Here is a 21,567-nt window from a genome sequence, read left to right on the forward strand (position 1 = left end):
AGGGGCCAGAGAACAGCTCCTCCCCATCTCCAGTGGGGTGTAACGTCCACATCCTAGCTGCTCTCTTCTTTACTTTAGGGGGGGTCCCAGATCCCAGGACCCAATGCTCCATCTCGTGGTGATTGCAAAGAGCAGGGAAGACACTAGAGCAAGCCAGGGGCAGCCTCAGGAAGGACATCAGCATGAGCCTGCCGAGTTCTCTCCCCTGGGTGCCCATGTGCGGGGGCTCCAGAGAGAGGACTGAGGATGCTCATCTTTCCCTGTCCATTTTCAGGGGCAATCAAAGGAGGCCTTATGGGGCTGCCACCCTCTATCTGACCAGTCGGAACATGGCTTTGGGTGTGGCCAGGGCTACATAGGCACAGAGAAGGGACCTGCAGGGGAGCTTAGAAAGCCAGCCAAGAAAGCTAAGCCTCAGCTGATGGAGCAGACAGTGTTAATTACAGGCCGCTGACTCACTTGTGCTGGGCTTGGTGGATTCCCGGGTAGCTGAAGTGCTGCTGCTGCTGGCTGAGGATTTGTAACTGTAGGAAAAGCTGCTGCTGCTGGAGGAGCCGAGCGTAGGCTGAGTCCATGGGAGGAGGAGACTTCTCTGCTTTCTGGTCGGGCGGAATGTACTGGTGATATTTCAGCTTCTTCACCTTTGGCTTGGTGTCCTTGGGCTTTTTGTGGCGGTTCTTGCTATCGCTGGACGATTTCGACTGCGTGTCGTACAGAGGAAAGAACAGGGGTTAGCTGAGAAATCAGGTCCTGAACTGGGGCTGGCTAAGTGATGACTCGTTCACATTTGTGAATTTGGAGATCTACAACCAGAGGATGGGCATGTCCCGAGCCCACCACAGTCAGCGATGGGAGGTAACTCACCTGTTCTTAATGGTGAGCCCCGAGTGGTCCTTCCCCTCTAGGGCTCCACATCTGGAGACCACTCCTGTCTCTGAGTGAGAACCACCCCAGCGACGCACCTGTCCCACTCACATCAGTTTCCAAGGAGCTGCCCTTTTTATCTTGAATTTTGCATTCCTAGTTTGTGGTCCTTTCCCTCTCCTGTAGCGGGTGGGGCTGTCTAATACTCAGAATCTCGAGAATTGCCCACATTGAGACTATGCCAGAATTCAATATCCAGGAACTCTAGCCGGGCACAATTCTACGCCTTGACCCCCATGGCAGCTCTTAAATGGGATCCACTGGAGAGTTCCCTGCATGCAGAGAGAGCAGCACACCGGCCCGGGGGTCTCCTGTGCGGAGCAGGATAATGACTGGGTTTTTTTGCTCTTTTAATTTTAATGCTTCCGTTAAAATATCCCTGTGTGCAATTACCTAGATTATGAAAATCAATGGAAAATGAGGCGCCTCGCAGCAAACTAAGCAGAGATAAGCCCCATTATCTTTCCTGAGGGAGCAGACAGGCTTTATACTTGGCCTTGCAGTCGCTTGGGCATTGGAGATGACAGACTGACAGACAGACAGACAAAATTAGTGCATATAATTGTACTGGAGATAACACATGCCCCAAGGATCTGGTTAACTTTGATTATGTTGCATTGCTCTTGTTAAAGTTTTGCTCTCAGGTCAGCATGGCAGATTGTGACTCTGATACTCTGCTTCCTTTCCATTCATGGCCTGCCCGGTGGGTGTCCACTAATCATGTTGCATTGGGAGATCTGCCCATGCGAGACAGTAGAATAGATCTGAGAGTGTCAGAGGAGGTAATATGACTTAATGGCGTCCTCTCTTCTCACAGCTGTTTGTCCACGAGGACTAAATCCTGCTCCGAGAGACAAGATGGGTGAGGCAATATCTTTTATTGGACCAACTTCTGTTGGTGGAAGAGACAAGCTTTTGGGCTACACAGAGCTCGTCTTCAGATCTGATCTGATATCTCGGGACTGACATGGCTGCAACTACATTGCACGAATCCCGCTCAGTGAGTCACCAAAAGCTGTTCTCGCTAAAGCAACTAAAATCCTCATCTGAGGCCAGTCCTTTTACTCATCTCACTCATTCACATGGAGTAGCCCAGGTCAGTGCACGGCGGGTGCTGAGAACTAACGCACTCACTACGCACTGTGCAAGGCATCCCCTGCACTGAACTCCTCGGTGTAATCCTGTCGCTTGGCTGCTGCTGACTGTGATAACTGCTAGGAAACACCGAGTCCACAAGTCCGATCCCACTGACCTGGGCTTCGGGTACCGTGTAGGCATACGCCCGGGGCCCTACCCAGAGGACTGCAACTATAATGGGAACCGGAGCTTTCTGACCCCATTTCCCAGCATGCATCAAGCTGGCGTGGGGACAGAAGGAATCCTGCTGGAGTCAAGACTTCTGCATGGGGCAATCTGGACAAGCAGCTGGCTGGACCAGTGCCAAATGGGGGCTGCACAGCCCCCCGCAGGGCACAGCCTGACTCAGAGAAACAGCTGACGTTCGGTTTTGGTTTGGAAGCTGGGGAGAGACGGCTGAGCTCGGGGTGTCCTTGATGAGCTGCCCCTCCCCCCACAGGGCGTTCTGGCTCTGCTGTGAGATCTGGCTGCTCCAGCCCTGCCGTGACAACATCCAGCAGAGAGATCTGGCCTGGCTTCTGAAAGCCAGCTGAGACCCCAGGAGGATCCCAAGGAAAGGAGCCAGCGAGCCTGGTAGAAGTAGGCAGGGGTGAAGAATAAAGTCAGGGGACGTTTATTTAAGCCAGCCAGTGCCACAGCGCTGCAGCGCTCCGCCTCGAGACTCAGCTTCAGCAAAGCATCTGCCTGAGACGGTGCCGGGAGGGAGCCGGCGGGGAGCACGGGGGAGGAGCTGGGAGTTTGTTATCCTGTTATTTTGGGAATGTCATTCCTTTGCACGGCCCAATGAGGAGTCACCTTGGGTGGAGACACCAGGTGCCAGAAAAGAACCCAGGACCCAGCCCACGTGACGAGAGGGGAGAAGCCGCTCCTAATTATAGCGATAGCAAGCACCAGAGAGTGAGAAGAGGGGAGGCGTAAGCGATAACTTTGGCGGAGAGGCTAGATAGCTATCTGTCTGTCTGTCTATCTGTCAGTCTGTCTATCTGTCTGTCTGTCTGCCATGACTGTGATATTCCACTATTGTGTGAAATGTGCATCAGTATCAAAATCCCCTCTTCCCGTGGCCAGCGTCACTTTCTGAAGACCCACGTATGTGCTACGCCGCCTTGGGGTAGGGTTTTGTTCCTGTGGATCGACACTGGCGGCTATAGTGCACTGAGAAAACGTAGCTAAACTTTAATCAGCAAAGCACAGCTGGCGGCCAGGCGACAGTCGGACGTTACCTTCACCACCGCGGGCACCGGGAGGGCTGGGCTTTGCTGGCCGTTCACCTGCTTTGGGCTTTCGCACTGGCTGCTTTGCACGGCTGTCAGGTCAGCCATGTTGTTTTCAGAGCGGTGGGAATGATCCTGAAATGAAGAGTCAGTCACCATCAGCACCTAATGCCCAGGGATACAGGAAGCAGCGTTCAGACGCCTTGTCACGTGCGGGCAACGTTTCCCTCTCTGGTCATGGAGCCAGCACCTGAAGTGGGCATGAGCTGATTGGCACGGTGTTGATGTGGATCCTCCTGAACATGCCCTGGCTGGTGAGGGCAGAGCATGTGAGGGCTGCGGCGATGGCTCCTCAGCCATTGGAGCCGGCAGAAGCAGGCGTGGAGAGCTGCACGTCTAAGGGCACCTCTGCCCGCCAAGCTGGCGACATAATTTCAGGTAGACATACTCACACTAGCTGGCTAGAGACAGAAGGGTAGGCACGACGGGAGGGGCTAGCTGCCCTGCGTAGGTACCAAGCATTTCCAACGGGTCCTACTCGGGGTGGCTGGCCCCTTCCTCTACACGGGCCACCGCAGCTACACCGCTGTCACTGGTCCCCTAGCTTTCGCTCCTCACATCGGGAGTGAGGTCTGAGGGCCGTGTCTCCTCAGGCACTCCCGTTCTCTGCCCTTGCTCCACCCTTTCTATCCTGGGCTCTTGTGAGTAAGGGGGAGCATGGATGAGGCCTGAGACGTCCCCTGCTTGGTGTCTAACCCCATTCACCACCCACACGCAGCCTCCGCTCACACTTGTGGTGGCCTGCTCTGCCCGCGCCAGGGCTTGTCTGTACATGGGCAGCAGCTGGCGTCATGCCACCGACAGTGAAACGCTCCAGCGCCCTGAGAACCGACGGATTCTGCTCCTCTGGGCTATTTACACCACCCAAGCCACCAAAACCCAGTTTGCAAAGATTCCTCTGTCAAACAGAGGAAACAAGCTAAGACCCAGGATAAAATCTTGCTCCCACGGGGAGCCCTGCATTCATCGCCCTGGTGGAGTATCGCACACGGGCAGCTCGCATGTCCGATTAGATCAATCTTCTCCGAGAAGCTTGTTTGGCATACAGTGATTTCTCGGGGCAAGTCAGAGCAAACCTTCCCGTTGCCCTGCCTTGGTTTATGTGTGTCTGACACCCATAGCATTTTATCAGGCCGATACAATTAGACAAACCAAACGGACAATCGCTTGGCTACCTGCCATAAGTGCTTGGAAAATTGAGGTATCTGATGCCAAGTACGCTGTGTAACAAAGACTTCGGAATGGAGAGGCGTTGCCTCGCCAAGAATCCGTCACTGGCACGTTAACAATTGCTCAGGATCTTTTGCAGAACACCCCAGTGCTCGCTGGGACTACCAGAGGCTGATATCCCCCTGCGCTGCCCGCCTGCAGCCTGTGTGCCCACAGCGGGTCCTGCCCAGGGCTTTTGAACAAGCCCATGCGTCACAAGTGGATTTAAAGAGAAAGCACAGGTTTGTTTTTTCAGGATCCATGATGTCCCCATCACAGCATGTTCCTGGGGACGCTGGGCAAGGCTCATGGATCTGGGGAACGGCTTCCCTTTCCCCATGGAGGCTGGGCCGGCAGCTTCATCCCCACAGCCGCACCCTCACAGTGCTGGCTCACCCGCCTTCCCAGGCAGCAGCGCTCCCTGTGGCTCCCGGAGTGGCCTGCAGCCCCCAGTTTCCAGGTAGTTTATTACATTCAAAGGTCTAATGGACTGTGAAATGCCAGGGTTGATGCTGGGGAAGGAAAGGTCTCCCCCAAAGCCGCGTGCACAGCCACTATCTCTGCCTGTAGCTACTGAGAGGCACCAAGACCCGGGGGACGTCCCGCTGGGGAGCGGCTGACTGACAGCCTGCTAGTTCCAGCAGTGGCCTCCCACACTGATGCCACTTTAATTAATGACAAAGCCTAGCTCTCCAGCTGAGCTGTCTGGAGAAGAGCCCTACAGCCCCGCTCCGCTGCCTGCTCGTACCCACTCCCCATGCCCCCTACTCCTCCTAGGGTCTGGAAAGTCTCACCCTGATGTGCCGTCTCAGGGCCTTTCAGCCTCCATCTCTCTCCTGTCCATGGGGTCCAAGGGGAAAAGCTGCCAACGTGCTTAAAGCTACCGAACCCAGGAGGGAATCTAGGCACTCCGGTGATACAGACAGTAACTCCGAACAGGAAGAAAGACAGGCGCTGCCGGATACAGAAAAGCCGGCAGGGCTTCACTCTTAGGACTGCGATCACACCCTGCACAAGCGTCTGGCCTCTGTTCTTCCCTCCGGGCCCACATGGCCGCTCTGCCCATCAGCCCCCTGTTCTCGCTCGGACCAGGGCGGGCTGGAAGTGAGCGAGCCTTTTCACAGCATGTGGCATCCAGCTAGCTGCTCCTTCCGTCCCTTCCAGCCCGGACGTAATGCAAAGAAACAGTTAGGTCCATGGAGACGCCAGGGGAGCCGGCTGCACAGCCAGGCTGAGTCGGGCGTGCCTCACCTCTGCTTTCTTTTAAGCAGCCTGTGCCAGTCTGAGAGCTCTGCCCCTTCCACTCAAGAGCGGAGGGTATAATGCTAGCTGCCCAAGGCCAGGTTCTGCTTCCCTTGCTCCCCGCTGGTGTCTGGGGGACTGGCGGAGCAGTGATGCTCTCCTGCGGGGAGTTGAGGCAGGATCAGCCCACTCCCTCGCTATCACACGCCTCCCCAGGGCCACGCGGACGGGCGGGAGGAGCTGGCACTGTGCGTGCTGAGACCCCGTGTTTAAAATCCTCAGGTTAAGGTTGCTCTAGGGCGCGTGCGTGGGAGAGAGAAGAGGAAGCATTCATCCCGGCGAGCAGCTCTGGGGAGGCTCCGCAGCGCAGGTCCTACAGTGATCCCGAAGGAAGTTCCCGAGTGCTGGGCATCGCCTGCCCAAGGGGACGAGTGCCCTCCATGGGGCGCACTGTATCCCTGGCGTCAGAGTTAGGTGGGCGACCTAATGCCCCCACTGGGCAGAGGGGACAGGCTGCCCCACGCTGGCTCCCCAGGTCTGGCCACAGAACACTTGCTTTTTTTTACCTGAGTTGTCCCTGATGGGGCAGAGGAAATCGCCTCTGAGTTTTTGGTGCTTGCTGGTGATTGTGTGGAGCCCTGGGAGTCCTCCCTCCTGGCCTGCTCCGGGGACAGGCCATCATTGCTGCTGTCTTCTTCAAAGGCAAAAGCATCAGAGGATTTAGAGAAGTTCCCCTGGGCACCTGAACAAGCGAAAACAAAGGTAATGGGTCAGTGATGCGCAAGCAGCAGCTTTCAGACAAATGTTCTCCTGATCGGCTTTTCAGAAGGGGAGAACATGGTTTTCAAACCAGGGCATCTCATTGGGTGCCCAAGACCAACTGCCGGAAAATCATATCATATCAGGGGCTCACAGAGCCGCGGCTGAGATCTGAGCTCCAGGCAAGCTGCTCAGATAACAGGAGCTCCAGAGGAGACTGCTCCTGCAGCAGGAGTGGTGAGTTCATGTATGAAGAGGGACAGGGTCACAGAGGGCTGTAGAGAGAGATTGTGAAAAACCTGCCCCACTGAAATCCGTGGTTATGATTTTGGCTTATTGAGGGTATCATCCTTTGAACGGATTTTGTTTCGTATTTGTGTGTCTGTTTCCCATTTGTATCCCATGTGCTCCAGAGCGGGCTGTGGGGCTCAGGACCCGGAAACTCAGGGCATTGCAAACCTTGAACCCTAAGATTTGTCCTCCCAACATGGATGTGCAACAATAAGGCGACCCAGGCTCCTGCCCGCTACTTGGCTTGACTGGGGCTGTCATGGAGGCAGCACACCAGTGAGTGGCTCTCTGGTGGAGAAAGGAAGCACAGTGACTCTCTGCTCCGCTCAGTGAGTGGGATGCTGGTGTGATTCAGGGTCTTTGACTGAGGAAGTGGCAGGGGAACGTGGCAGATCCTAGGAGCTTAGCTAGGCAATTGGAGAAGGCATTCTCCCAGCCTGGGAACTAGTGTAAGGAAGGGCCCCCTACTGCACCCAGTGTAGTACATGGGAGCTGCGGGGGGCTCAGCTGCTCTGCAAATCAGGCCCTGTGGTTCTGTGCCTGAATACGGATTAAGGTGCTTCACTGCAGACTATGCGTGTGTTGTTCATCTCCGAAGAACACCGGGGCTGGCTGACTCGGGCAGTAGCTCTAGAAGGGGGAGCGTTTCTCGGCTAAGTGATTGGCTTGAATCCAGTCCAGTGGTGTGTGAAATTGTTCCCATTAGAGGGGCTGGCGGCCTGTGTGAAATGAGTTTGGGGGGTCTCTGTCCTCCTCCCACTGGACAAATGTCCATATCACAAAACCCATGGACACACTGAGCCTGCCTGGAGCCTCCACAGAGACGGCAAGGACTGAATCCCCCTGAGCGATGGTTCCTGCAGGGGTTGAGGCACATTGGTGGGGCTAGGTGAGAATCCGACCGTCCATCCTGGACCTAGCTGTGGATAAACAAAGGTCTTCAGTCTCCAGGCCTGTCACCCCCCCGCCCCCCTCCAAAACACAAAGGGTTGGAATAAATGCTCCAAATTACTAAGTGCGCTTCCTGAATCCCAGCAAAGCCTGGTGCAGCCCCTGCTCTTCATTCTCAGGGCAGTGCCCCGCAGTCAGCTGGACAAGAGCTCTTGACCCCTGGGTTGTGCTGATAAGCAGAGTGCTGAAAAAGGAAGCCTATGGCGCAGCCCCTGGGAAGGCTGTAGGCAGGAGGGTGGGTAACAGAAGGACCAGGACTGCTGCAGAGATAGGCTGTCCAATCTTATCGTGCAGCGTTGCACTCAGATAACAAGGTGACAGCCGGGGAAGAGCTTCCACCTGTCTGTGCTCCCCGCACAGCAACGTGCAGCTTCTCACCGACACGCCCTGGCGTGCTCTGACCTCTGCCTCCTGTCTGACCAGACAGGCCTTATCGCCCACTCTCTGCACCGGTGCATGTTCTCCACAGGGAGAAAGCAGCCGAGAGACCCCACCACGGGTGCGGGACAGCTGGCGAAGTCACAGCCCTGCTGTCCCCGGCGGGGCACAGGGGAGCTCGTGGCGTCTGTGTTCATCTGCCCTGGGCACCTAGTGGGAGCGCTGCTGGTTACAGGCCCCCATGCAGAGCGTGGCGCAGTGCTATGGACGTGCGCCCACCTAGGGCTCTGGGAGCGGCTCTCTGTGCCGGGAGCTGCAGTGCTCCGAGCACAGGGCTCGATGGACTGCAGTCCCACTAATACTCATGTATCGGGAGAGACACACGCGTGGTTCGGACGGGCTGCCAGGGACTACAGGGTGCACAAGAACTCCAGCCGTTGGAACAAACCCCAGCTCCTACCTCAGCCCCGGGGCAGCCCCGGTGAGGGATATGAGGGTAGCCTTGTCTTGATGGGCTACTCCCTCCATCCCATCCTCTTGCCTGCAGGCCACTGCCCTGGCTCCACCTACTGCAGCTGCTGCTGTTCCCCCCCAGCAATGGGCGTGCTCCCCTCCCAAGGCTGCCATCAGGCTGTGCTCGCGCTCTTCAAAAGGGCAGAGTGCTGTCTGCCCACCCTTCTGCCAGGATCTACCATCCTGCATTGCTCCGGGCAGCCTGTCTGCACACACCTGGCTTTTGGGCGTCTGCTCTGTCAGTGCAGGCCATTGGTTCAAGGATTTCTCCAGCACAATAAAACCTTAAGAACTGATGGGCCTGGGAAGCTGCTGGAGTCAGTAACAGCCAGACACCGAAATCAGGAGCCACGCAGCACAAAACGGTTGTTCCAGGCCTGATGAAACAAGCTGCCGGTTCTGGGAAGGCCAGGAAAAGGGAGCTTTCTTGGCGGGACCCTGTGGAAGCTGACGGCACCTTTTGTTCTTAAAATAGCATGGGAGGTGTAGGGAGGGTGTGCCGGCCAGGGCACAGAGAAGCGTTGCACCAAAATATGCCAAACCGTTGCCTCAGGAGCTACAAATACTGGGTGCTTCCTATGAAGCCGAGAGATGCTGGGACAATTGCTGTCTTTGTGACGGAGCATGGCAGATGGCAAATTATCCAGCTTCCGTCTTGCTGCTGTCTTGAACTTTCAAGGAACCCTATCAAATTACCACACCCTCGCCGAGTTCCTTAGCCACAGAGCACAGCCGGGCTGGCATTCAGGAGGCATTTAAATCCCCTTCAAGAGGAAACACGCACCAAACAAGTGGGCCGAAGGGACCTTAGTCAGGGACACGGTGGCACTCCAGAGCATGACTGGAATGTGCTGCCTCTTGCTTCACTTCTTGATACCGAGGGGTTGTATGGAGCGGGGAGAGGGGAATGTGGGGCTTATCTCCTGCGCTCACAGCAATCTGCAGCTATCCATGTTGTTTCCTGATCCCATGTCTCTGCTGTAATCTCAGGCAAGGCTGGTGTTTGCCTGGGGCTGTTTCAGTGCACTGGGTATTGTCCTCGCGGGTGTATTGGATAGAGTGATGACAAGGACCTGGTAAAAAAAGGCTCTTAGCTCACCCCTCAGCTATGTGGGCACAAGCAGCCTCCTGTTGCCGGGACATTAGGGATCTAGCCCGGCTTCAGCACGTTTCTCTCTCCCTATTGGAGGTGATTAGATGAATATGTCAACTGTACTTTCCACTGCATAAACATTTAAAATTCCAAGGTTACAGTAAGATGATTTTAAACCCCGTCATTTTTCTGGTATTGCAAAAACAAAAGACTCGAAGTTTCAAAATAGCACGCTCCTCTCTGCCGCGTCCTAGCCCGGGGGTGCAGGCCCCAAGGGGAATCATGGACCTGGCAAACACACTGTGCTGCTCCTTTGACTTAAGGCATTTTGCGATATACATCTAAATGCAAACCCTGACTGTGGGTGACACTCCGGCTGCACAGTTCAGAGCTCAGCGTGCAAGAACCCCAGAGGGTTTGTTTAAGGATGTGCCCTTGTCTCTGCCCCCTGGTGTATGAACAGCCACCGAAGGGTAGATTCACCCACTGGTCGCTGTGCCCAAGTGGGATTCACACCTAGGGCAAGCAAACCTTCTGGTTTTTCTGCCGGGGGAGGACACTTCAAACTTGTGGTGGGGGCTCCCCTGCCTGTTGGGTGAAGCTGCATAGGAGAGATGCTGAAGCAGTGCATTCCGGGGCACCTTGGCTACCTTTCCCAGGGCAGTGCCATCCACTGTCCAAGCTGCACCAGCTAGCTCCAAGCCTCCTTGGAGTAGGGATTGCGGGCACCTTCCACCCCTCTGCGCCTGCTGCAGTAAGACATGCTGCATCAGGCGGGCCCTCAGCCTGCATTTCTGCTGGCGGGAGCTGAGGCTGGCTAGAGGCCACAGTCTTGAATTATGTGGCCATGGATGATTTCTCAAATACAAGGTATTAATTTCCAGACACAATGTGTGATCAGCTGGAGTTAAGGCTGAGCGAACATATTACTAATTTAGGGCAAAAACCGCATTACCAGGACGTTGTAATTAGCCTAAAACAAAGTGTTATAAACCCAGGAAATACACCATCCAGGTAATTCTTACTAGAAATTCAAAGATGCTGAGATGTGGCAAAGCACAGGAATGGCAGCCAACCAACCTACCTCTGTACTGTAGTGATGTCATGCAATAACCACAGGATCGTAACTCAAGCATTTCGGTGTTTGTGGGCCCGGACTAGGTTAAACTGATTTTTAAGGACACATTGTACTTGTTCATGTTTTTACTCTCATAATTGCAGGGCCTCACAAGAGAATGACTGCCAAGCTGTTAAACGGGCAGACATTTTTAGTCAGGTAGTTTAAAACGTTTGGTTGTTAAGCCCTATTTAATTCAAACCCCTAACAAGTACTGAGGAGAAAGGCTCTCTTTGTTAAAGATTCCGACACACCTGCCCAGTTTATTGTGAGCTCAGAGAGAACCCACGCCAGGTGTCTGATTCTGACCTCACCTCAGCTGAGCACTCCGCTAACGCCACTTACTCCTGCTGTACGCTGCAGCTACTGAGAAGAGTCAGGCCCTCATTCTCCTATCTGCGATAGAAAACGCCTTGACATCCCAGACATTCCACAAGCAGAACATGCTGGGGAAGAAAAAAACCTTCCAGGCCGTCCTGGTGCATCACAGCCAAGGGCACAAAGCCGTTGTCGGTCACCTTGACGGCCGGAGGTCATTCTACACTAGTGCTGATTAGTGGGGGAGGGAGGAATTGGGAGCCAAGCAGTGTCCGAAAGCCGCCTCTCCACCAGGTTTTCAAAAGTGTCCTTTCCCACACCGCCTGCCATCCATGTTGCCTGCATCCTCAAGGGCTGGATTCTGTCACCCTCCCCCATGGTGCCGGGTTACCCAGGAGTCCGTGCTCCCCAGGATGGGTTAGCATGCACCTCCCAATACACTGGCCATGAGCAGGCTGTCTTTGGCAGGTGCGCCTAGCACTCCTTGGGCACTCTGCCCCCAGCCACCTTCCAGCCACCAAACCTCGGCGCTTTCTGGCAGAGCTGTGTTTGAAGCCATGGCTCTGGAGATTTTTATAAAGCAGGGAAGGTCTCTTTTTTTTTCACTCGTCCAGCATTTAAAAATGGCTGAAGAGATTTTGCTTAAACTCCCCTTAAAAAAATCCCCCTTTCCGGCAGGCACCAGGCCTGGCGCATTTCAGCTTTGAAGGCTGCTGTTTGAAAAGCAACAAGTATGAAAAATCAGGGTGTGACACTGGAGCCCGGGAATAGCTCAGGGTCTGCATGGTGGGTTCTGAGGTGACCCACGAGGCAAAGTGTTTCCTGCTGCTCACCCCACTTCTGTATCCTTCGAAAGGCCCTGAGCTCCTGGTGAGCAGAGCCCCTGCCACCGCCGCCAGCTCACCCGAGCCCGAACCGGGCACTGAACGCAGCCCGTGCGAATAATCCCATGACACTTAGGGACGGGAGGGCAACTGAGCAAGGAATTCGGGCTACACGGGCCACATTCAAGTCAATGAAAGACGGCTAATGCCTAGTACAGCTGGCTCAGACCCTCCACGAATGGGCCTGGCTTGTGTACACACGAGCCTTGGCCTCTTACCGCTGGGATCTGCTGGGTCTCTCGTTTCTCTCTTTTGGCTACTTCCTGTATTGGGCGTGGTTCTGGCAGGATTAATGTGCCTCTTCATTTGGGTGTCTGGGATAACATCAGCCCCACTGCAGAAAGACTAACAAAGAGCATGGCTGGGCCAGGCTCCTTCCCTCCCTCCCGCAGCTGCCAGGCTGCAGGGTAGAAGCGGTGCTGACCCTGTAGCTACTTGAGCACTGCATCCTGCGTTTCCTGTCCCGCAGCAATCCGGTGTCTGTACCCCCACCCCCACTGGCAGCACCGGGCCCCCGCGGCTGTTCCGCAGCCCCACATACCTACTGCCAGACTGGGTGCATTGCTGCAGCGCCAGTGCTCTGAGGCGGGGAGAACTCTGGGGGACAAGGGAAGCTGGCTGTCCGAAGCAGCCCCCTGCATTTCACCCAGAAAGGGCTGGGCCTCTGGGTGGGCTTGATCAGCCTGGCCAATCAGCATGGCGGCTTAGCCGGCGGGAGTGAGCCGTCCATTCCCTACCTCCGCACACCAGGGCCAGGCCAGGGGCACCAGGGCCTCGCACTACAGCACCACAGCCCCGTCACCAGGCATGGTCATTCTCCCGGCCCTCCTGACCCTCTGCCTGGCACTTCCGGCAGAGGCACAAAACCAACCAGGCCTCTCGCTAGCTGTGCACTACTGCACCGGGGGGGAGGGAGGGAGGTGTGCGCCCTGCTCCCGGACTGAGTCCTTACCCTGGCTGTCCCCTGGCTGCGCAAAGAAGGGAACTGCACTCTGCTTGGGGCAAGTGAGATGAAGGGGTGGTAGGAAGAGCTTGGGCACGCTGAAGCTTTCCAGCCCAGGCTGGTGGAAGCTGTGCCTTCTTGGCCCTTAGCCACAGGGCAGGGCTTGGGCTGCGCTGCGTAACTTATGTGGAGAGGATGCTGACTGCATGGAGGGGTGACTGGAAATGTTAGCCTGTTACCAAGACAACATAACGTGAGACGTTGCTGGGAGGAAATGACAGCTTCCTTTCTCATCTTAGACCTGCTGAGGAGAATGCAGGAGCTGCTGCCTGGGGCTGCTCGCAGTGAAAATAACATGGGCTATCTAAGGTACTGCTATGGCTCTTTTATATTTACATCGGTAACTTCCGGCAGGACTCCTGTCTAAGCACTGCACCATATGTATCGATAGCCTCATCAAGCTGTGCTGGTAACACACGCGCGCAATACAAGACACGTGCGTCTCACATGAACTACTACCTTTTATCGCCTCTTTCACAGCTGAGTCAACAGGAATAATATTCTTCTCCACCAGCTCCAAAGGGCCTGGCCTGAGAGCAATTTTTTCATTGAGATCATCTGCAAGCCGGGCTCTTTTCAGCTTCATCTGAGTAGCCTGAACGGACCCCTCTGCGGGTGAGTCTAAAAAGCCAAAATTGAAAGCATCAGTTCCAGGTCCTGATTAATCTGTGCTCTAGATACAGACTGGTCAGTGATAATGAGATTCCCCTTCATGGTAACCTTCCGGGATCAAAGGCAAAACCAAACACATTTCAGTTTAGAGCACTAAATGGAGAGAGATCACTTCCCGTTCGCTGAGCCCAGACAGCTGGTGTTTAGACTAATTCCTAGACACTAGGACTGTGTGTGGGACGGATTGTGGGTCTCCTCATCGTTTCTCAATGCTTCCCAGGGCAGCATTTCTCAATAGAAGATTTTTTGTCCCTAGATTCCTGCTCTGATCCATAGTCTGCAACGAAACTTGGTTAACGATTGCATGGGTCATGCAGCAGCAGAACGGACTCCAGCTCCTGTCCCCAAGCTGGGCTGGTTCTGCCAGCTAATGGGAGCAGACTCCAGCTCCTTGGATGTGGAAAAATTCGAGCGCATGTAGAAAGAACCATAACAACGATTCAAGGCTGGAGAGAATCGTACTGTGCAGGGAGAGATCTACAGAGCTCACAAAAGAAGAACGAAAGTCACTTGATTACAGTGGAGAAGTCCCTTTGGGGGGGGAAACACTGGGTACTAAAGGGCCCTGATTCTAGAGGAGAGAGGTGAAACAGCCACAAATGGCGGAAGTTCTACCCAGACAAATTCAGACTAGAAACATGGCCCAAATGTTACCAGGGAAGGTGAGTAACCACAGGAACCAACTCCCAAGGGATTCTCCATCTCTTGCAGTCTTCAAAGCCAGACTGCAGGCCGTTCTGGATGGCACAAATTATGCGTTAGTCAAACCAAGTTGCTGGGCTCAATGGAGGAGTATCTGGGAGAAGTGGAAGGACCTGTGCTATTCAGGAGGTCAGACTGGATGATCCCATGGTCCCTTCTGGCCTGAAACGCTATTAAACAACGACTCTCTGAGTCCTCTCCCAGAGCTGAAGAGGCTCTGGAAGGCTAACGGAAAAAAGGCAGAATTTACTGGTTATACTTTATACCAAGGCTCCGGTTATAAATGGTTTATAAAGGGCTGGTAAATGATTACTGGTGGTTTTAATAAATGGCTAATCCACTGTTCCTATAGATTGTTACCGAGTCCATAGATTGCTTATCACCACGACGCTAATACCTTCAAATCATCCCTAAACACAGACTGCTAATGCCTGCAGCATGCTCATAGCTATGAAACCTTTACAAACCATTTAGAAATGGACCCTTGATATAAAGTGTGACCAACCTGTCGTGGTCAGTAAGGTCAGGAGACATCTCTGGACCTGAAGGACCCATCGCACATCCTCATGGTTGCGAATAGAACTACTCTTGGAAGAAATTCGGCTGTGGAAAGCACAAGCCGCGGAGTCTCAGGAGCGGGCTGTTACAGACCTGACGGGACAGCTCGCAGCGCTGGCCGAACTGGCCCAGCCTTGGTCCTAGACCCTAGCTGCCCTGACTGCTCCGTGTGTGTGTGTGTGACATGCTAGGGCTCTGTGGGAGATCTCCAGCACTCCCTGCTTTGCCGGGAGAGTCAGGAGTGCTGTTTCCAACCAGAGCAGCGAGGGCTCCCCTCCAACCTTTCAGGGTCAGTTGGAGGCTCATTGAAGATTCAAGTCCGGATCGATTGTCTGCAGAGCAGTCTTGCCTGCCCTGGTGGGACACTAGCTGTGGTGAAACAGGAAGCAGTTTAAGAAATCGGCCCAGCCCCCAAGACTTGGGGAATGTGCTCGGAGGACACCAGAGACTAATTGCAAAACTGATCAAAGGAAATACTTGTTCCACACAAAATGAATTTGTCTGTGGAACTCGCCATCAGAGGATTGATCAAGGCCAAGAAATTAGGAAATTGGACATTGACATGGATAACTGGAAAATCCAGAGTCATCAGAGTTAAAGCTAAAAGGGTTTAGGAAGGAATGTTAAATGTCCTATGTCAGAGCTTAAATCAATCTCTGACTACTGGGGTCTGGGAGCCAGATCATCCCACATCTACCTCTGGGTTCTTACAGGTTCTGCTGAATCTGGGGCCAGCCACTGTCAGACACAGGGAGCAGAGCTAGATGGCTGATCCAGTCTGTCAATGCCTGTTTCCTATCCATGGATGACGAGGGCTGGATTGGGCACAGCATGAAATATCGTGTGCTACAAGCACATCGTCTGACTGCCATCAACGTCTGGGGCAAAGTAACCCTAAAAGTGCATCCTGCAGAGAAACAGGAAAGCAACAGAGGATTTGGGGCCGCCAAAGAGATGAAGGGTTGGAGAAATCTACAAATATGTGAGGAACAGCTCATGCAGCCTTACCTTGTAAAATGTGCATATTGACCAGGTCTGATTGCTCAGGCCTGCTTCTGATCTTGTGCTTTAGGTAATCTTCGGTCTGCAGAACAGAAAGACAGAGAATATTAGATCACCAGCTCCAGCCAGTAAATTATGCAGTGCTGGCTCTTTCTGCTCAGCTCTTGGAACGTTTCGTGTTTTCTTAGGAAGGAGGAATAACTGCTTTTCTCCACTGAGTGAGCTGTTCAGTGGTCCCTACTCACCCACGTACTAGCCAACACTTGGACAGGAGATGCCTAGTGAGACGCAGGGATGCTCTTGGAATCAGTGTTGACAATTCAGCAGATGGTCCTTGTAAGGTGTGTCCTTTTAAGCCTTCAGAGAGCTATACCTCAAGATCCCCAGCACTGCTGCCGCCCAAGCTGTTCGGACACTATGTGACACCATCTGCTGGAGCCCTGCTCACTGGATGTGAGGGCTGCTCACCAGCGCGTGCCTGGATCTACTCCCCCAAGACAGTACAGCATGTTTCCTTTGGAGCTGGTGCTGAATGAACACCCCAATGTGGTGCTAGAGGGCGGTATGCTGCTGGAAATGCCAGCTTCAGGATGAGATGTAAAACTAGGAGCCTGACCCCTCCGTACAGCTCCTCTAATGCTGTTTGCAAGAGTGCGGTATACTGGCCAGTCAAGTGCTGGGAATGACACTCGGCCTTTCTAAACCCCCCCGCAGTTTCCAAAGTATTCTGCACTTCCTGATCTAAGCCGTCATGGACTGTTGTGATGCACTTTAAACAGCTGCTGAATTCTACTTTGCAAGTGGCCGTCATTAACTGGTGGTGAGAGAGATGTTCTCACCTGAGATACCAAGGTGATCAATGACTTAGAAATAGGTAGGTAAGGTCATATCTTTTACTGGACCAACTCCTGCTTTGCCTATCTTCTCTCTCTTGCACAACATGGCTATAACAACATTTAGAAGTAGATATACAGATAGATATGGATCTGCAGTGAGACCTTCACTCAGGACAGCCCTTAGTAGACAAACATCTTGGCTCCAGAGACAAGTTATTACTGGAAAGCCCAGAAAATGCCAGATTCATTCCAAACAGAAAAGAAACAACTCCTGCCCAATGAGCTATCGATATAAAGGCAAATAGAAGGGGGACAGCAAACACACGGGTATGTTAAATACACACTTACTTACACACGTGTTAATACAGTAGGAACTATAAACGATACTCAAGTTACCGCCTTCCGATGTAGCCAGTAGAGTTCTAGCTGACAATTAGTTAAAGGCCATGTCACGACTCAGCAGAGTTTACCAAACTACAGATGTCTGGATATCAGTGTACGAAACTCACAAGCAAAAGCAGATCAGCGAGAACGCCCAGCATTGCAAGAGGACTATGATATAAGTGGTCTTTCCGGAACATGGTGGAAAGACAATAACCAATGGGCTATTGTAAGACCTGGTTATCAACTGCACAGGTAGGATTAGGTCAGAGAGCTGGGGGAATCACGCCATCTGAAAGACTCCCTGGACAGAGCCTGGCGCGGATACATAGATCTGCGATCACAAGCATGGTCTGTGGTCGGAGAGCCGCAGATTTGCAGGGCTCTATCCATGGAACCTAATGAGATACCAGTTCTGTGTGGACAGGACCACAGTCGGATCTGTAGAGATTAAAGCCACAGATGATAGGGATACAAATGTACAAGTAAGATGATACTCCCGGTCTCCAGATGAAGCAAATGCTTTGAATGCCCAGTGCTGAGGGAGACCAGCGTACAAACTACATCTACAAAAGGAGTGAGAATGGATCTGTCTGACTAGCTGCATAGAAGATGGTGAAATGTCACGTCAGGCCAGATTTTCAAAGATATTTAGGTACCTGAAGTGCAGATAGATGCTAGGTGGGACTGTCAACAGCAGCTGAGCAGGTTAGGGGCCCAGCTCCCCTTGACATCAATGGCAGTTAGACACCTCTGCTCTTTTGAAATTCTTACTGGGGCTTACGGGCATCTTTAGACAGCTCAACACCTTTGAAAATCTGGCACTAAGAAGGGTTAGCCATAGAGCACACAAAAGGAGAGGCTACGCTAAGCTGACTCTGAAGGAACATGCAGGTAGGGTCCAGAAGTAGCTATAGTTGAGTTGCCGAGTGAAAGTGACCATAATATACTTAAATTCACCACCATTGGGGGAGGATTAGAAACAGGCTAAAAGGCAAAAATCAATCCACAGGAAGAAAGAGTCAATTTGCAATATGGCAAAAGGTAAACAGTGAGATGCCACAACGTTCTGCGCTAGGATGGTGTTATTTCAGGTACTTATTAGTACCCGGAAAAAGGGGGGAGCAGTGAGGTAGAAAAATCTTCAGATGGCACAATGTTATTTAGGTCAATTAAGATTAGAGCAGACAGTGAAGAACTTCAGAGGGACTTAAGCACGCTGGGTGACTGGGTAGCAAGAATGCAGATGAAATTCAGTGTTGACAAAGGCAGTTTAATGCACATTGGAAAGAAGCATTTACACTGATCCAACGCCTCACTGGGTTCTAAATTAACTGTAAGCACACAGGGAAAACATCTGGATGTCACTGTGGGCAGCTCAATTATATCTTTTCAGTGTGCAGAGACAGTCAAAAAAAACCCAAACATAATATCAAGAAGCGTAAGGAATGGGATGGAGCATAACACTAACTACAATTGTGCCATTCTATAAATACATGGTAGGTCCTCTCCTGAAATTGTGTATTACGTTTTGGTCACTCCATCTAACAACATATCTAGCAGAAAGAGAGAGGGTCAGAGCCAGGCAGTGAGAAGGAGAGGTATGAAAAGACTTTCTTATCAGGTGAGAGTGAAAAGAACAGGACTGTTTAGTTTAGAGGGGAGATAAAAAGAGATCATATGAGCGAGTGAGTGGTATAATGAATGGTGTCTCATAATACAAAAACAAGGGGAGACCAGTGAAACTGAAAGGTAAATTCAAAACTAATAAAAGGAAATATGTTTTTACATAATGCATCATTAACCTGGGGAACTCCCTGCAACAAGATATTGTGACAGATACGGCAATTTCCTGCATTGTCCTTGAAAAATGTTACTGAATTAAGTTTAAGTAGCTTTGAAGTCCATTATATTAAAAATGCAAAGTTTGTGTATTATTGTGGAATTGGATGTAAAGACTCTAGCGGGGGGACATGGCCAATATGAAGAGGTTCAAAGGACTATTTGAAACAATATGCCAGACAAGAATGACCTTTTTGGACAAGCCAAATTAAGTGGGTTTCCCAGAAAATCTCTAGGGGGAAATGAACGCAACAGTATCACACCTCAGTTATGCAAAAACCCAGCCTTTTGAAGTGATGCCCTGCAGAAAGAATCCTCATCTGCTGATTATCTGTTCCCAGAATCCAAGTTCAAAGGCACAAGCTGTATAAAGGAGAGTTGCACAGGTTTCTGGGTGTGCTTGTTCTGGGCTAACAGCTGTTTCGAACTAATAACCACAGAAAACTCCCTTGTTGGTGTTTGAAGGGCTGCCTCCAGCACTCTTGCTGGAGTGGGGGTGATCTCTGGTAAGCTTACTAGAATGTGTGGCGGTTCTTTTATTGTTTGTAATATGTTTTCCCGCTAATACTTTCACCTTTGGAAGAAGTGTGCTTGCTTAGAAAGGGCTAAGTGGTGACTTATAACGGAGGCAATTATACTTTTTATAGCCTCTGAAAAAGGAAGGCAAAGCTGGCCTACCTCGGCCATCTGACTTGCTGGGAAACTTACAGTGAAGGCAGGGAACTGTGCAGCCTGGAAAACCGTAGGTCAGGAGGGAGAGAGCCATGGGTCTCTGCCCAGGAGAAGGGATGGCTGAGGAACCAGGAGCCCAAAGGTGGGTGCCATTGGTGGGCCACAAGGGGTAATGCAGGTGCAGTTGCCTTGAACTGCAACAGATATTGCTGACTGCAAGAGTTTGGTCGGATTCCAAACCAGATGAGGCGTTATATGAGTAATGAGAACGCCCAGTTACCTAACGTCGGAGAAATGTAACTGTGGTACCCACAGAATGACATAACATTTCAAAGCTGTGACCAACCAAATTACCTCCCCATGATTTCTCCCATACTACTTGTGATACATGGAGAAATCCCCTAGTCAAAATGTATAAAACCACCACCAAGTCCCTTGTCAAAACTCACCTCTTCCATAATGCACGCTGCAACCTGATCACAACGAGACAGGTGGTGAATTGCGCTTACTGTTCCTGACTGGCTAAGAATCAGGCACCTTCTATTAGATTTGCTATTCTGTCTCCCCACGTCCCCGCTCTGTGATTTGTGCCACCCTCCTGTTATGATGTCATGTTTCAGAGCACAAACTATCTGGGGGTAGGAAGAAATTTCCCCTCTGTAAGTTATTCCATAATCGTCCTTCCTCTGAAGCATCTAAAACTGGCCACTGGCGGAGATAACATGTCAGACTGGATGGACGGCGGAGCCGATCCGGTACAGCATTCCTAGGAATCCATGTTTCCCTGGGTGCCTTGTGGTGTCTAAGTGGCGTAACGGTGTCACTATACACTGTGTGTATAATTTTGTGGCGTCTTGTTCTCTGAAAGACCTTAGGAATAATGTATCTGGAGGTGATGGATTCTCATCATTAATTAATTTAACATAATAGGCTACCAAATAGATAGATTTGCCATCTGCCATCAGATAGATTCCTGATGCGAGCGAGAATTGAATCACTAACCAAGAGGTCTGTCAACAATCCCTTGGATCATCTAGTCCACTGTGCATTAACTTTAACACTTACTGTAGTTCTGGTCCCTCTCAGCCCTTCCTGGCCCTACGCAGTAGGAGAAGTGGCTCAGAGGCACAAAGGCAGGAAATGCTGTTATCGTGGGGTTTCTAACATGAGCAGAAGCAGAAAATATTGGGACACACAAAAGAACCTATCATCAGATTTCTAGACCAAGCTTGTAGAGTATGGAATTGGGAGAAGATTCAGCTAAGCAACCAAAATGTCATTGGCTACTTAACTGAAAGCACCCAACAATCCTCCTGACATTCACTCGTTACTGCCCTAAACAAAGGTCATCCTTATAAACAGGCGTATATTTTTGTCATGCACGGTGCTCTTTCGCATGCTTTGAGAACAAAGACATTTTTGGGCATCCCACTCATAAGCCTTCCCTCTTCCCCCAGGCAAGCAGCCAATGGAAGCCTTTGAAGGGGTGTGAGAGAAACATTAATGTATACTTGAACAGTAAAATATATGACACTTCAAGGATACGTTAAATTGCTGGAAATTTCCTAAACACACTAATTTTTCATCGGGGTGTTTTGTTTCTTACGTTAGTAATTTATTACTGCAGGAGACGAGGGGCAAGTGACCTCGAATATGTAAGTTCACAAAAACACTCCCAAATGTTTCAAGTTAACTCCTTCCCATGAAGTGCCTGTACACCTAGATCGCTCAGAGAGTAACTCAATGAATTACCATGTTCCATTACAAATCAGCCTGAGCCAACATGGAAAACAAGACATTTCCCTCCTG

General features: G+C 51.8%; 1 protein-coding gene across 7 annotated transcripts in view; it reads right to left on the reverse strand.

Moving 5' to 3' along the window:
* MYOCD (myocardin) overlaps window positions 1-21,567 on the reverse strand; it is a 73,827-nt gene that overhangs the window by 17,265 nt on the left and 34,995 nt on the right. For all 7 annotated transcript variants that reach the window (XM_067547742.1, XM_067547741.1, XM_067547739.1 and 4 more), the window contains 5 exons: window positions 16,034-16,109; window positions 13,553-13,714; window positions 6,353-6,528; window positions 3,285-3,410; window positions 460-701 (listed from right to left, as the gene is read on the reverse strand). In XM_067547742.1, the coding sequence (XP_067403843.1) occupies window positions 460-701; window positions 3,285-3,410; window positions 6,353-6,528; window positions 13,553-13,714; window positions 16,034-16,109 (782 nt within the window). The remainder of the gene's footprint in view (window positions 1-459; window positions 702-3,284; window positions 3,411-6,352; window positions 6,529-13,552; window positions 13,715-16,033; window positions 16,110-21,567) is intronic.

The sequence above is a fragment of the Emydura macquarii genome, unplaced genomic scaffold (genome assembly GCF_026122565.2).
Source record: "Emydura macquarii macquarii isolate MOO-44397 ecotype Brisbane River unplaced genomic scaffold, CSIRO-AGI_Emac_v2 contig_1230, whole genome shotgun sequence".
Classification (NCBI taxonomy): domain Eukaryota; kingdom Metazoa; phylum Chordata; order Testudines; family Chelidae; genus Emydura; species Emydura macquarii.